The sequence below is a fragment of the Chrysemys picta genome, chromosome 2 (assembly GCF_011386835.1).
Source record: "Chrysemys picta bellii isolate R12L10 chromosome 2, ASM1138683v2, whole genome shotgun sequence".
In the NCBI taxonomy this organism is placed as follows: domain Eukaryota; kingdom Metazoa; phylum Chordata; order Testudines; family Emydidae; genus Chrysemys; species Chrysemys picta.
In genome coordinates, this window is record NC_088792.1 from 71,752,630 (window position 1) to 71,769,709 (window position 17,080).

Consider the following 17,080-nt stretch of genomic DNA (forward strand, 5'->3'; position numbering starts at 1 on the left):
AGGGATAAAGCCATGAGGTATTAGGATGGATAGATTTCACAACTAGGAGAGAGGAGGAAGGAGCAGATAGAAACCTTGAGCTCTCCCTGGTTTGGAATTAAGCAGACCCTTTGGTATCCTAAAGTGCTTGCCATTAAAAATGTAACATTTGCTAACAGTTGCCACCATAATCAGCCTTTAGGAGCCATACAGCCTGTAATTGTGGCCTCCCTTAAACTGGGGAAACCAGGAACATAATAGAGAATCTCAGTTTTAATTTTAAGAATAAAGTTGGTTTAGAACTTTTTCCTTTGTGAACCAATGGCTAGAGTTGAACTTGACACCACTTCTGCAGGAAGAAGCTGGAGTGCTGTTACTTTAACATTTCTCTATACAGTACACTCTGTTTAAGTAAAAGAAGACAGTTAAGTAAGTTTTGGTCGTTTCCCAAAGGATCATCTTGCTAACTTTCCTCCAAATCCTTAGGTCAGTCTTGTGTGTGTTGGTATGATAAGTAATGGATTATAATGAGTGGAATGGAGTGAAACGTGTGACAAAAAATTAATTTGCAAGATCGGCCATAAAATGTTGAGGGCTGCTCTGATTAGCATTCAGTGACTGTCTGAGATATTGTTATTTCCCTGTATTTAAAATCAGGAAATAACTGTTGGTGAATGTTGATTTATTAATGGCAACCCCTGCTAGTGAACTGGATAGGGTGGATGAAGTGAGTAATCTATTTATGGAACTTTCAAATGGATCTGCTTAGGCTATGCTAGAAACTTCACTTCCAGCCATTAAACCATTGGAGTAGAAAATAGACACATTTGGACGAGAAATAGTAAAAAGCTGGATATAGCAAAGAAATGGATTAAAACTGTATAGCAGATGTCTCAGGACTCCCATGATATGGTAGATGAACTAAAACAGCTCTTTCAGGGGCTCTAATGTAAGAGAAAATCTTTTTGCATGCAGAAATGGAAACTTGGAAAATGTGGTCAAAAAGTACAACTGATAGGAATATTGCTCTCCCCTTGGTATTGAGAGGAAACAAGTAGAGGGGAGCTAAAAATGATGTTATTATCTTCATTTCCATTAACATAGATCCCATGGATCAGAGTAGGAGATACTTCTGAATCCCTTCAAATGCTTCTTTTCCAGTTGTTCAAGTAAGGGATGGGGAAAAAACAAAATAAACTAAATTCTGATAGAAAGATGTGAGTGGATAAGAATGCTTGTAAATGTAGACCTTGGAGAATAAGAACATAAATTTTAATTGTCTTATTATGTCTAAGTCTGCCCAAGACAGAAAGAAAATATTAAAATTAAGCTTCCAGTCAATCTTGTTAAAATTCTCCAATCTCAATTTTATGACACGGTTAAGAATACAGAGATTATTCTTCTTGATACAAGATGCATACAGCTCTATGGCTGGAAGTTCTTACATTACCAAGAACAAATCTATACCAGCAATTAAATTTGTTGGTGTTTGATTCGTTTGTTATTTATTGAACACTCAACACATGTCCAGTGCTGTATAAAACACAGAGGGATAAATAGTTATTGACCAAGCAAGATACAATTGAAGGGCCCGATCTTTAGCTTTGAGCATGAGAGTAGTTTCACGGAAGTCAACGGGACTAGTTATTTGCTTGAAGTTAAGCATAAGCATAAATTTTTACCACAATGGGACCTAAATTACAGCACAGTTCAAATGCACAATATATATACCGGATGAAAAGGTAAAGTCTTCAAGCATGGCAGATGCCTGTGTTTTTTTGGGTGGGGGGGCCAAGATGGGAGTCATGAACATATATTTCTTCAGTGGATTATATATTCATAGATTCAGATTTTTAAGGCCAAAAGGCACCATTCTGATCATCTAGTCTGACCATCTGAATAACATTGGACATAGGACTACCCTGAATTAGTTCTTGCTTGGTAAATTGTTCCAATGGTTAATCACCCTTACTTAAACATTTGCACCTTATTTCCAATCTGAATTTGTCTATCATCTTTCAGCCACTGGATCTTGTTATACCTTCGTCTGCTAGATTAAAGGGCCCTCTATTATCAATTTCAGTTTCTCAGGTAGGTTCTTATAGCCTGTAATCAAGTCACCCCTTAACCTTCTCTTTAATAAACTAAACAGATAGATCTCTTAAGTCTATTCACTATAAAGCAGGTTTTCCAATTCTTTAATCATTCTTCTGGCTCTTCTCTGAATCCTCTTCAATTTATCAACATTCTCCTTGAAATGTGGAAATCAGAACTGGACAGTGTCAAACACAGAGGTAATAAAAGTTCTCTACTCCTACTCAATATTCCCGTTTTTATAGCCAAGGATCACATTAGTCCTTTTGGCTGCAGTGCTTCACTGGGAACTCACATTCAGCTGATTATCCACCACAATGCCCAAGTCAGAGTCAGCACTTCCCAGGATAGATCCTGCCATCCTGTATTCTTTGTTCCTAAATGTATGACTTTACTTTTGGCCATACTGATATACATATTGTTTGCTTGTGCCCAGCTAACTTATATATTACTCTATATCAGTGACCTGTGATTTTCATTATTTACTACTCCCCCAATTCTTGTATCAGCTGCAAACTTTGCAGTAATGATTTTGTTTTCCTCCATGTCATATTGAATAAAATGTTAAATAGCATAGTACCAACAACCAGTTCCTGCTAGAAATGCACCCTACGATGATTTAGATCATTCTAGTTTTTTAATCAAAATGCCATGCAGTACCAACTCAAATGTCTTACAGAAGTCTAAGTATACCAACACTGTTACCTTTATAAACCAATCTCAGAAAATATAAAATTAGTTTGACAAGATCTATTTTCTGTAAACACATGTTGATTGGCATTAATTATTCTACCCTCCTTTTATTCTTTACTAATCAAACCTCTTATCAGCTCTTCCACAGTTTTGCTTGGGATCAATTGTCACGCTGACAGGCCTGTAATTACTTGATCATGTTGTTTATCTTTTTTAAATACTGGCACTATATTAACTTTCTTCCAGTCCTCTGGAACTTTCCCAGTGTTCCAACATTTATTAAAGAGCAACATTAACAGCCAAGAGAGCTCCTTGGACAGCTCTTTTAAAACTCTTGGATTCAACTTATCCAGACCCACTGATTGAAAAATTTTAGTAGCCACTATAGCAGCTGGTTAGCATCCTCCTTAGTTACTGTTGGACTGGAAATATTTCATCATCATCATATGATATGAATACAACCTCCTTTATTGAATACTTGTCTTTTCTGCATCATTATTGACAATTCCGCCTTTTCCAGACAGTAGTGGAATACCATTATAAGTCTTAAAAACTCCTTCTTACTATCCTTAACTCTACCACCCAGCCATTTCTTCTTCTGAACTCTTGCTTCCTTTATCAATTTTCTACAGTTTCTAGACATTAGTTCACTTTAATTGCAATCAACTTCCTGTAGTACTAATATAAAATACTGAATAAGTATTTTTAGAAGAGTGTTTTTGCCAGTTGAGGATAGCATGCCTCCAGCACACTCCTCTTCACTCTCTAAACTAGGGGCTACAGGAGTGTGGCATAGGAGTTGTCTATACCCGTTCTAAACCTGCTGTGGAGATGTGGACTCTTTGCATTACTAGCGGTTACCCTCCCTCCCATATGTGATACAAAGTAAAAAACACAAAACACCCCCAGGAAGCACAAACAAATAATCATTGTTATTTTCCTGCATTACCAACTGTCTCACTTGCAAGCTTGAAGATACTGAAGTGCTTGAAGGAAGATCTGTTTCCTCAGTTGTACTTGTATGGAGAGCACTGATATAGTTTTCCAGACACTCAAGAAATCAACAACCATTTGCAAGTATAGGGTTGTGGGATTGGTTCCAATTTCATAGCAAATTAGTCCATAAACTCAGAAAATAAACAAGCAGATTAATATAATAAATCTCTTATCCTAAGAGTTTATAATGAAAAGGTGACAGAGTATGGGGGAAGTATTGCAATGCTACAATCTCTTGTAAGAGCCCCATGGCTACAATGCCTTTGACCCCTGCCTCTGTAACTAGCTTCAGGACTGCTCAAACAACAACAAAGCAATACACAATCTGGAAGGAACCACTGGCAGACATAGTATATCCGGTATTCATGTATCCGGTATTCAGTTTATATAGCAAAGCTGATGAGTGTAAAGATATCGCCTGACAAACTAGACATTATTCCAAGCGTTCTAGCAACAAACAAGCTGACAACTGAAATGCTATGAAAGGCTCTATTAAATGTTTTAGTATAAAATGCTTTTCCATTCATATGTCCAATACTAACAAAAGCATTTTTCTTTCTTTCTGTCTGGGTAGGATGATCCAGATTTTGTGACTGACAGAAGTTTGTATCTGCAGGAGTATTCAGGCATAAAATTGGTGTCCACGCAATCCCAATCAAAAGCAGCTGGGCCCCAGAAAGCACATGGTGTTCATATGATGAAGGTCTTATAGTTGCAACATATATAGATGCAATAAAAAAGGATTTTATTGCACATTAATGATCAATTGATGTACATATAAATTATTGTAATTTTATGTTACCATTTGACTACACTGAAAAAGAAAGAAAAGTACTTCTACACACAAATCAAAAGAGAATCTATTGTTTCTCAAATTACCATTAGAGCTCAAATGCAAAAATGGCACTACCATCTGCGGAATGCTGATAACATTTTGTGCTGCAATTAATTATGGATGGCTTAAAGTATGGAAAAGTCAAAGCATAGGTGATTTAAAGTCAAGGATGTTGGGGTTTGATCAAATATGGCTAATTTGGGTCATTATACTGAATTTTCCAAGAATGTAATCAAGAAGCTATATAATTGTTCATCCATAATCTGTAATTCTCTGGCAAGTAATGATAGCATCTATGAAACAATGTGCCATTTGCTCTGTTGGTGCAAGGCTATATCTAAAGCTTTGACTTTGAAAATAACATTTAAAAAGGCAGCCACCTAATGTGGGATTTTCAAAGCTGCCTAGGGGGTTGAGATGCCCAATCCTATTAAAATTAATGAGAATTGGGCATCCAGATCCCCTAGCTCGATCTAAATCTCTGACCCTTAATGTATAAATTACCAAGCAATTATACAGAAAGACTCACATCTTATTCCAAGCATACAACTCTGGTTTCCCCTATCCAAAATATGTGAACCAATGAGGTCATATGAACCAGAAATGCCTAAAAGATTCAGACTTTAAAATCAACAGTGGTATAATGATCTGTACCAACATATGGACTTGTGAAGGAAGAGAAATATGTAGCAGTGATCTCTACAAGCCTGGACACAGCATGCAGTCCATTAATGCTGATCTGCCTTAAATGACTGAAATAGTACTTAGACATTATATGTTAAAATCACAGCATGCTTCATGATACAACAAAGTATGATGAAACAAAGTATTGCTAATTTATATAACCATGTACTGCACTGTACTGTCTTTTGGGAATTAGAAGATTAAAGAATTTTATCTATTTGTAGGTGTATTCACAGTCTATAATATTTTGGCAAATTTTATACTTGGATTGTACAATAAACTGCTCTGAATCCAATAGTAGATTTCAGTTAGTATAAAATACTATTATGAATTTGAGATATATAAAACATTTATATCATCATTACAAGTATTAGGACTGCTATAAATTCAATTTATGTTCTTTAGTTAAGAGAAAGATTACATAAAAAGCTGCTATGCTGCTAAAATGCTAAAAAGTAGAGGAGTTGTCTATAACTACTTGTAAGACATCATGAAAAAATTAATATGCTTTCTTCTGGGTTTCTTATGAGAGGAAAATTTAGTATGGTTGATCTTTGAACAATAGATTATATACTCTAATGTACACAAATGAATGGTTACTGAAAAGTCCAATGTTAATTATACCAATGTCACTAAGAACAGAAATAATCCAATGATTCAAAATTTGAGGACTCTTTCATAAACTATCAATCCTATCCACTATTGATATAAGTGGGAAACAGATGCTTGTAGTAAAAATGAAGTCACAGAGAAATGAGAGGGAGATCAAATGAGAGCAGCAAGAAGAAATTGGCTGTCCTTTTCTAATGGGAGCCCTTTTCCAGGCCAGGTCCTGGAGATGAATCACAAATGCAGCTCTGCATATATCTGGAATACACATGGATTTGACTATTTTCAGCCATAATATAAATGTATTAGACAAGGAGAGCTCACTCAGGGAATTTGAGAAAGGAATAGTCAATTAGCATTATAAACATACCAGGGCAAGCAACACAATGTCTATATTTCATTTCCTGAAATTTTTAAATGAATTCACGGTGATAGTGGTTGCACAACTTGTGACACGTTCTCAGGGCTCCCAAAACTATGGGTGACGTGATTACCTCTCTGCCTTAGGAAAAGAACACCTGTACATATATCTCACAATGCTTACGGTGATCAGTATGATACAAACTCTCATTTGATACTTTATACAACATTCTTCACCAATGAATACTATGACAACAATGTGTTAAGTGTAGTAAGTACATCAGGCCTGATCGACTTCTTGTTTCACGTCAATAAAACCTTTTGCCAGCTGGCATTGAGGGGTCCTTAGGGTTATACACCTATTATATTCGCTGTCCATTAACTTCCGTCTGACTAAGTTTCTCTCACACAAACAGTTGTGGATGGTGAATTTTAAGTTTGCATACTTTGCAAGCTTGCAATTCAAACTAGAAAGAGGATTCTGCAATTCACACAGACAAAGACTTGACTGCAGACTTTACAGGTAGAACTCTACACTACTAATTAGTTTGTGTGACTGTGATGAGAAAGAGTTGAAATTTATAGTCTGCAACTAGTCAATACATTCTTACTCGGAATGATGTTTTGGCCAATGCGTATATGTCTTAGAATGGAGAGGATTTAAAATTTTTCAGCAATTCCTTAATCCTGTGCATCTCTTGCCAACTTCTCCTAAACTGTTTCCTCTCCCTCAGAAATTCATAGGCCATCTATTCTTATTAGAAAGGTTATGTTTATCCAGTAAGAAACAGTACCAGCAGATTTATGACCAATCATAGCTAACCAACATAGCTCAAATTTTAATATTCCAGCATCAAATACTGAAAGACGGTACACGGTTGAGTAAAAATACTCAAATTTGTCAAGGAAATTTGAACAACAAATCTGAGGAAACTGCAGTTTTGGTCACAGACATTTTGTGAGCTGAAAAAGATTTACTCAGCAAATAAATTATGAATTGTTTGTTCAGCTTGAATTGTTACTTAATCATTGTCACTCTCTCCATCACATACTATATAAATCAGAGGGACAACTGGGTAATTTGAGAAGTTAACTAGTTTCACTTCTAGAAAAATGATTTATTGCACTGGATGCAAGGTTACCCATTGCAACAGCGCCACCGGACATACTGGGTGTTGAGAACTCAGTTTCTCAGCCCTCTACACCAAATTCAGCCTTAGTGTAATTGGATGAAATTACAATGATGTCAGTGGAGCTGCACCTGCTTACATCAGATCTGAATTCAGTTTCTAATTTCTAAGACCTTTCAGCATGGAAAATATCTTCCAAGCTAGGTGTGCAGATTGCCTGGATAGGTCTGACCCACAGGGAAATTATTAGAAAAGATCAAGCTATCCAAAGACAATGGAGCCTAAATATGGCACGGAGAAAACCAGGGAAAGCCAAAATCTACAGTTTCATGTTTTCTTGTATTTCAGCAGAAAGATGCAAAGAAGCAATTTGAAAGTGCAGGCAAAAGACACTTAGCAGTTTGATCAATCAGATTCTCATCAATATTGTTTCTTACTGTAATGCAATTTGAATCACATGTCTGTGTGATGGCAATAGTGTATGTTCCAAGGCTTCTTTTCATAATTGAAAACCAGTGCAAATCCGAATCTCAATAAACCCATGGAATTTTCACAAAGGAATATGCTAGGAGAGTGCTGGGTAAATCTTTTAGGCACAATATATAAAAATGAAACAGATAGTTGCTGGAATACAGCTGTTGTGGCATTTGTGTCATCTCATCTCTATTTTTTGACATCTCCTCTTCCTGTTATCTCTCTCTCTTCCTCTAAGTTTTCCCCCAGTCACCTCCTCTTTCCAAGTTCCTCATATTCCCCTTACTCTTTCAGCCTACCTCCTTGTCTCCCATCCAATACATCAGCACTTTGTTGCACCAGATGCTGAACGGGCTCACCTATGTCACCTGGATTCCATTTAAGAATTGTGCACGCTGGATTGAAATTGGGTGCCATTTCAGGCCCAACTGCCATCTGTTCATCATAAATGTCCTGTTATATGAGGATTTTCTCAGTTTTCCAATAAATCCATTTATTAAAGGCTTATACAAGTCTGCTAATAATTGACAGATTCATTCAGCAAAAAATTGTAGCTTCCTTTAACCCTTCATATGATGTATAATCCCAACTTCCCTAAACTTTCTCACCCATGGTGTCAGCGTTTTGCTTCAGATTCTCACATATTATTTTTTCTAATGTTTTCCCATCAGCACCCTAAAGCTTAAAAGAATGTGTATCAACCTGTTGCCCTATATACGTGAGAAGATAATGTATTATGCCGCAGCTCTGTGAGCAGCAAAGCATCTTCAGATCATATCTATTGTGCTAGAAAAAAAAGGATATATATATACACACACACACACACACACACACACACACACACACGCACACCATGGCTTATAGAATACTTTTTCTGTTCTCCTAAATAAACTTTTGTTCTGCTTTTAGAGAAGTGTTCGGAATATTGTACTTTAATGGGAATTTTGAGGATCTGGGCCTAAGTCCCCAAGGCATTTAGGCATTGAGATTCAATTGAAATCAATGGAAGATGGGTACTTAAATACCCCTGAGGATCTGGGCCTAACTGTATAACATCCAGAAACAACATAGAAACTGCTGATCTCTGTGGGTGGAAGCTCTGTCAATGACTGTCACATTTTCAATGGCCTATTTCGCTGTATTGATATCAGATGCTGGACACAACCACGAGTTATGTGTGGCCTGCAACGTATGGAGACAGAGGAAGATGAAGCGACACTCAAATTCTCTGATGGGTAGAACAAAGAATCTGACCCTATGCCTTCAGGACTTGATTTATATGAGCATATTTATGCGGATCTATGTCTATATGTGTGGAAAATATGCATTTTTGTCACCTCTCAACAATTCCACAGATTCAGCAGAGGGAAGGAATCTTAAGTGCTGGTTTCCGTATCAGTGTAAATTTAGCATCACCGAAGTTCCAATACGTTGAGAGCAGGGATATCTTCCTTTCAAATTGTTGTGATTGCCAGTACATCCAAAGAATCTCAGTCATTTAGAGCAACTAGCTGAAGCCTCCCATTGATTTTAAAAGTTATTCAGATAGGTTAAGATATTAGTGACCTTCACAGAATGAGCAAAATGTCCCCAGATCTTGCTTTCCACCCTTAGTATGCAGTGCCATCATTTGTCCAAGATTTTAAGCTGTGTGCCTTGTATGGTAAGATGCATAGTCACCATTATTTATTGCACTAAGACATGTTGACACCACTGCCTGACAAAATACTTTCGGGAGAAGCAACATAACAAATTGCTGCTTCAGCTCCTGCATCAGGTTGTATATTATGTGGTCTTTTTCACAATCTTTATTGCATGGCACTGCCGGTTTCCTGTTGTGGGTATTGCACAGGGTAAGCAGAACCAGTGAACTGAAATCTTGACCAATGTGCTATGACTGACATGTAATCCACCATTTAACCACTGTTGTACATGATGTATTAGTGGTGATGTGAACATGACCCCTTCTCAGCTTACTTGAGATCATGCATTAATCTTCTGTGTACCGCTTCATAAAGTTGTAGAAAAATACTATTTCCAAATGACCATGTGAGGAGGAACTAGTAATGGAGGTTACTCAAAATCACGGACTGTATAAGAAATTAGTGAAACCATATGGAATAGCAACACATTCGGATCAGTGATGTGAATCTCAGTGTACATGCTTTTTATGGCCACCATTCTCAGAATACATATATGTGGTGCACAAGACTCTCTTTGCCTTTCATAAAATATTTGTATTCAGAAGAGTTCTATGAAGCCCGCGTGGGATGGAGGGCAACTGAAAAGAAAATTCACATAATCCTGCAGATAATGAGTCCAAATAGTCCTGCTTTTGCCAGGAAATGTCAGTCACTTGGCTACCCAAAATCTCTGTACTGTGTTTCCTTTGCTACTGCAGATGATGTTTTCTATATACATTGTGTTTAAACAAGAAGGTTCAGTTCTGCTCTCAGTTACGCCAATAGAAATCCAGAGTACAGAACTGGGCTCCAAATGTCCACAGGTGATCCTTCTTTTGGCTGATATATTTTAGAGGTGACAGAAGAGCAAGCTTGGTGAGTTTTTGTTTGCATCGTATCTCTAAATGTCAACAGTTACAGAGTTTGTAATATTTCGTGAAAATAATTCTATCATTATATTTGTGATTTATTTCCAGTTGATCCTGCCATGGTTTCTGGTTTGTTGGCATCATGCCAGCATCCCTTGAAACAGATTCTTCCTCGGCAGAGGTACTTTTACAATCAGATCTTTCAATCAGCATTTTCTCTTTTTCTTCCTTCTCCTTTCCAAGACTTCATGACCAATCCCTATTTTCACACTAATCTGATATTATCCTAACAACATGGTCCTCAGTATTGCAAACAGTTATACATACAGAACGTCAGTTCTGTGAGTAGCATGGCTGAACTCATTGGTACTTCTCACATGAGTAAACTTACAGAAATACTTAGAGGGTTGCGGGTTTGGGGCCATGGATAGGACTTTGGCATATCAGGGTAACGTAATTAAAATTAAATCACTGGAATGGCCCCAGTGGCAAAGATAGTACAGAATGCTCAAACAACCACCAAAGGCATATTGTTCTCATAGGATATACACCTAATTTATGGAATGTCTCCAGCAAGTTATAAATGAGATCTGAACGTGAAAGGAACTTCTCCCCAGGCCAGTGCTTCCCTCTGCAGTTTTCTTTCTTGTATGCTGATATAATCACAGATTCAAAATACTGAGTTCAGATATACAGCAGATCATAAAACCTGTCAGGGACCTGACTGAAAGCCCCATAAAGTCAATGGAAAGATTCACACTGATTTTGATGTGCTTTGGATCATCCTCTGAACAAATGTCTGCCTCAGCTAAACAAAACAAAAGAATGCAGGCAAAACTTTTTAACAATTAAAAGTTACAACTTTAAAATATTTCACTTTTGTCTTCCTCCCTTGTCTATTAGAAATCTGTCATGATCATTTATAAAGCAATAAGTCAGTCCTTCACACAAAACTCACTCTCGACATATCAACAGAATATCCAGTTCACTAACAAGTAAGAGAAACCCAACATTTAAAACTATGGTTAAGTTTTAGTTTAGTTTTGTATTTTTTGTAACTATGTTTCAGTACTCCCCTTCCTTCCCCGCACTGTTCCACAATTATTAATGCTTTTAGGGTCACTAAAAAATTGGCTACATTCAGTATTAGAAAAATCTCATGATGCCCCAGGAAGCCCTTTATAAGTTCAGACATATGACAAGTCTGAAAAAACCCACCTTGATTTTTGAACCACAATTATAACATGAGTTTCCACATAACACACATACTGCCTTTACCATATGTCTTCCGGCAAAGACCTTACAAAAAGAATTAAATGCGTGTTTATATGATACTTATATTTTTGTTGTAACTCTTTCAATTGTTTGTACATTTCTATTTACAACACCAAAGCCATTGACACAGGAGAATTTGTTCCAGATGAGCAGCTCTCAGCAGCAACACCAGAATATTATACATTATTTGCTCATCATGCATTATTTTTTCCTGCAAGACTTTGTGTATGCATCTCATGAGTTGCATACAGTACGTATGTTGCACAGAAATATAAGAGCAATTATTTTTTGTGAACAACTAAAACTATCTTCTTTAAACTTACATCCTTCCTTTGAAATTTCCAATACAGTAGCCTATATTTAAAATGCCAGGTTAATTGAATCCCATTGACTTCACCTGATACTTGCATGGGTTTTGTTTGCAAGGAAAAAACCTAATCCCCAAGCAATAATTTAAAGAATATTATTTCAGTATGAAGACTCAGTGTAGCAGAATAATTGGCATCAATAACACTTACCTGTTTATGTATAGTGGAGGTTATACAGCTATTACCCAGCCCAAAATCATGCACTTTAAATAATAATGCAATGCTTGAAATTTATGACAGTATGTCTTTTACCAACAATGCTTTTATCAGAGGCTTCTAGACACAATTAGTGCAATTTGCTGCATTGTTTGTAGTTAAAACAAATGTGCCATAGGTAATTATGTAGAGAGAGACATTGCATACAAACTACAAGATTTAGAGCAGTTCGTATTTAATAGTTCATTTGCCATAAATATTACTTGAGTCGTATGTATGCATTCTAGCCTAAAAGAATGGCAAGCCTCTTTTCACAAAAGAGAAGTCAGTTACATGACTATTTTACTCTCACAGGTGTGTTGAAAAGAAGAACAAAATCAATATTACACAGGAAAATGGATCAAGCATGAATCAATGTGGCAAGCACATAACCAAACAGACATGGAGTTAAACAAGAAAAATAAAAAACCAACAAAGATTATCGCTTAACCTGTTTTGTCAGAGCTGGTATTGATGGTATTGGTAGTGATGGAAGTGAAGGTAGTCTTTGCGCTGTCCTTGGTAGTAACAGATTTCTGCTTATTTTTCATGGCTTCCAGTGCTTTGAGCTTCTTGGCATGTTTAGTGCCTTTGTAGTGGGCCGCAGCCTGGCTCTACAAAGGAGAACAAAATGAACCATGCAATCAGGCTCATTTCTAAACTGGCATTCTCTGTATTAGTACAAATACAGACTACCTTTCAATAATGGGTACCATTCACAGTACATAGCCAGTGACCAAATTCTGTGCAGAATGATGCTTAGGAAACAATGAAAATCATATTCAAACAACCCCAATATGATAAATATTATGTAATACTATATTACTTTCAGATCAATATAATAGAGTTTTACTTTACCACATGTAAAATATATCCGCTTTATCAGTTTTATTATCAAGAGCTTTTTTATATCACATAAAGATTCAAAGTCTCAAGGAGCAGGGAGGAAGATATGTTTTTCTTTTGATAAGTCTAGGGTTTATACACTTTTTATTACAAACTTTGCCACAGGTTTCTATACGAGATGGTTTACATCTAACTTTGGAAGCAGGAACTTTTCAAATGAAAAGCAAGGACTCTCTGTCCAGAAAACCCCATCATCTAAGAACTAACTGAATACAACACAGATGTGCAAATGTCTGGATTTTTAACAAATTAGATCACTTCAGTCGAACTGCTACAAAGGTAGCCTATGAAATTCAAGGTGAGAGGAACTTTTCAGTGTATGACCCTCCGACCAAGCCTAGTGTGTTGTCAGATGTGTTTTGGCTACTTGATGTTAGATCATGGCCAAATTTGTATGTGTACTGCAGAGATTTTCACACTACTCTAAAGAACCTTGAATCCCTATTATTTTAAGAGCTCATTGTGATAACTCTTCTCTTCATTTATGCTTCAGATTTTGGGGGGTATTTAAGTATAAAATGTATCTTATTAAAAATATGGTGGAGCTCTGTGGATATTCTTCCTGAATAGTTTCTCTGGTTATTTACAGCTCGTCTGCAAAACAGGAACCAATCCTGCAGTTCATAAATGAATGGGATGCCTCAAGCTTTCTGCTACTGAATTTCAACTCTGATTGGTAGCAACTCATTTTTTGCTAACGGACAAGACCACTAATTCTTCAGGAAAGACCTCAAATTTTAGTTATTTTAGAGTCAAGAGCTAAGTATGTTCTATTGTAGAATTGCAACTTGTAGTGAAAACAGCAGGAATTCATTATGTATGGAACTGAAAGGATCAAAGCCATAACATGATTTAGTCATTCAATGTAAACCAATACTGCAGAAGTGGGAGGTTGCTGCGTTATCTAGGATCTCTTAGAGTTTTATTTGAACATTATCTTGTGGCAAATTTTCTAGGGGGACGCCAGGAAATGCTAAGCCAATATTTATATTATACTGCGGTTTATTTATAGTTCTCAGCACTGATTAAAAGTCATGATTCCTGCCTGGATGCCTGAGATCTGGGGTGGGGGGGAAGTGTAGGAGAGAGAGATTTCATCTACTCCAGCAAAAAGCCGTTAGCTCTATTTTTACATGCATCATTCAGTTTGGTTGAAACATTGATTTCTCTATCCCTTAAATGATTAAAGTGCTACAGTAGGTACCCTTATTGAAAGAACACTGGACAGTGAAGTTATTAATTAGAAACAACTTGAACAGAAATAGCACAATCATGCATCTTTTACAGTTCCCAACACATAACACTGAGACGTACTGTAAGCCAAATATGAACAGTTAAGTGATGTTAATTACTGTTAAATTGAAGGACCAATGTCAGGTTAGGATGACTGCATTAAAATGGCACAATACTGTTTGTACATCCTTATACCACTACTGAATCATGTCTATGTCGATGGTTTATAGCTAAGTATGATTATCTACTCCAAAAATGTTTTTTAAACGCATTCTATTTTATTTAGCTCAATCAGGCCCTGACACTGATATACTTACTTACATTGACTAGTACCTTACTTCTCGAATGTGAATAAATGTATCAGAATTTGGCCATGCACAGTTGATTATTAATATGGTATTAGACTGACACACTCTCTTAAGCTTCTTCAGAGAACCAAATTTGTATTTCTTGTGCAACCATCATTCCCCTTAACTTCTGCATTCCTTGGTACAGCTCCACAAACTTGACTTCAAGGAGAGTTTTGAGTGTACAAGGACCTGCATGGGACTCTGTGATCTTTACAGAGTTCTAAAATATAGAAACAGAATTGCTCCAAGTAGAAACATATTGCTTCAATTTGCAAGTAAAAAATGGCTGCTATGGAGAACTGTCCATTACTCACTTCCCACAGAGGGCTGCCAGTTTACCATAGTCTACTTACAGAAGATTTTTATGCTTTTTTTAAATTTCAGAATGTACATTTCCATTCTTTGTGGGGCTGCAAAGGCATCTGAGGTTCTTTCAAGTTAATCATAGCTGGCAGGTTAATGGTAGTTCTATGTGGGATGGGATAGTTTGCTCCATAAGCATTTAACCAGCCCGAAATGAGCTTACACTGTGAACTGGAACCCTACAAAAATCTGTCATTGTCTTCTCCAGCAGGAGGAAAGCAGTGGGGGAAATAATGGAAAATGATTCATAAATATTCTATCCAGCGTGGCAATAGAAAATGTGATAGCAGCACCTGACTGAATCATTTCTTAGAGAATGAAAGAGAACTAAATATGTGTCATTACTAGAATGCCATTACTACTTAAAGCTTAAGTCAAAAAATCAGATAGATTGTAAGATACAATTATTCCAGAATGTCATGCAGAATTGTTAAAAAAAAGTGGCGAGGAGGGGAAGGTATAAGTCAGATTTTTTTGAGGAAACCATGATGCAGAACTATGCGAGAAGAGTGAATAACTGACTACTCCTGTGACGCTCTTTAAGATAACAGTGGCAGAAAACAAAAGTGAACTGGAAAAGACCTGGCTAGAGGAGTACAAGAGTACAAGTACGAGATGCACTGGCTGAAATCCTGGACATATTGAACTCAGTGGAAATTCTGCCATTGACTTCAGTGGAGGTAGGTTTGCACCACAGTGTATTTTAAAAGGACTATTGCCTGTTTTAATTGCCAGTTACAGGGGAGGTCCATTGTCCTTGGGAAATTATATTGTTCTAATTTTACCTAAACCAGTAGTTCTATCAGATTAAAATGATTAAAGGTAATAGTATGAGAAGAAGCTCCTCCTTTAATACAGTATATTTTGTGATTTCCTCCTCCTCCAAAAAAACAACGACCTGTTGCTTAAAATTAAAGTCTGTTTCTCACCATCAGTACAGCCTCTATAAACTATGTAAATATAGTTTAATATTTCCTTTTTTACTCATGACTTCATAATTTGATAAATATCACCACTCTTGGCATTGTAAAGCTGTGCCACTGTCACATGATGTGAAACCAAACCAGCGATGCATATAAAATATTACCAATGCGAACTTACACTACGTTGTAAGAGAGTATGGATTATATAGCAGCAAGCTGAAACGTTACAAATGGGAGATTTTTAGGTTATACCCAAAGCTAGATATCTATGGATCCTAAATTAAGCTTTGAAGGCTCTGATCCTGCGCATAACTAAGTGTGGACAGGTTCAAGTCTAGGAGAATTTGTCTCCACCTCAAGGCCAGATAAGCCATAAAATGCCAAATAATTTTTCACTAGTTATTTATAAAGAGCTCCTAGTAATCTCCGTAGTGTAGATCAATTTAAAAACCCTCTGCAAAACAGATAATTTGCCCTCGTTTTATTTATTTATTTTTATTCTAATCATTAATAGCAACGTATCAGACCTGCTTATGTTGAATTTGTAGAATTTATACATGAATTAATAAAACTTCAGCATTAACTCAGCTAAAATGACTTTTCACATTTCTATATGAACAATTACATATTTGGTTATATTGCTATTTCATTGCACCACGATTACCATAAAAGCATCACATTACCAAGCAAATGGCACTGAGTGAGCAACGGGAAACAGATGAAATATTTTAAGCAAGCCAGACATCAGTATTTTCCTAGAATTACATTCATCATGTCTACAATGCAGTCTTGAAGAGAACCTTGTGAACCTGAGAAGCTGTGTACATGAGTAAATCATATACCATCTCAGTTATGTTCTTTAGGCTTTGATCCAACAAAGACCTAGGCGTGTGCTTAACTTTATGCCCTGTGAGCAGGCCCAGATTAAGTCATACATAGGCACTGTAGCCCCCAGGCCTATGGCCCTATTCCCGTGGTCATGATTATATAAAAACCTTAGCTTTAATTAAAATAATGAAATAAAAGAACTCCCTCGCTGCTCTCACTGTCTTTTCACTCAGT

General features: G+C 36.6%; 1 protein-coding gene across 8 annotated transcripts in view; it reads right to left on the reverse strand.

Annotated features, from left to right (window-relative positions):
• The window catches only part of ZNF385D (zinc finger protein 385D), a 604,024-nt gene that overhangs the window by 69,106 nt on the left and 517,838 nt on the right, over positions 1 to 17,080 (reverse strand). For all 8 annotated transcript variants that reach the window (XM_065583474.1, XM_005297057.5, XM_005297059.4 and 5 more), the window contains one exon: positions 12,695 to 12,857. In XM_065583474.1, coding sequence (XP_065439546.1) covers positions 12,695 to 12,857 — 163 coding nt within the window. The remainder of the gene's footprint in view (positions 1 to 12,694; positions 12,858 to 17,080) is intronic.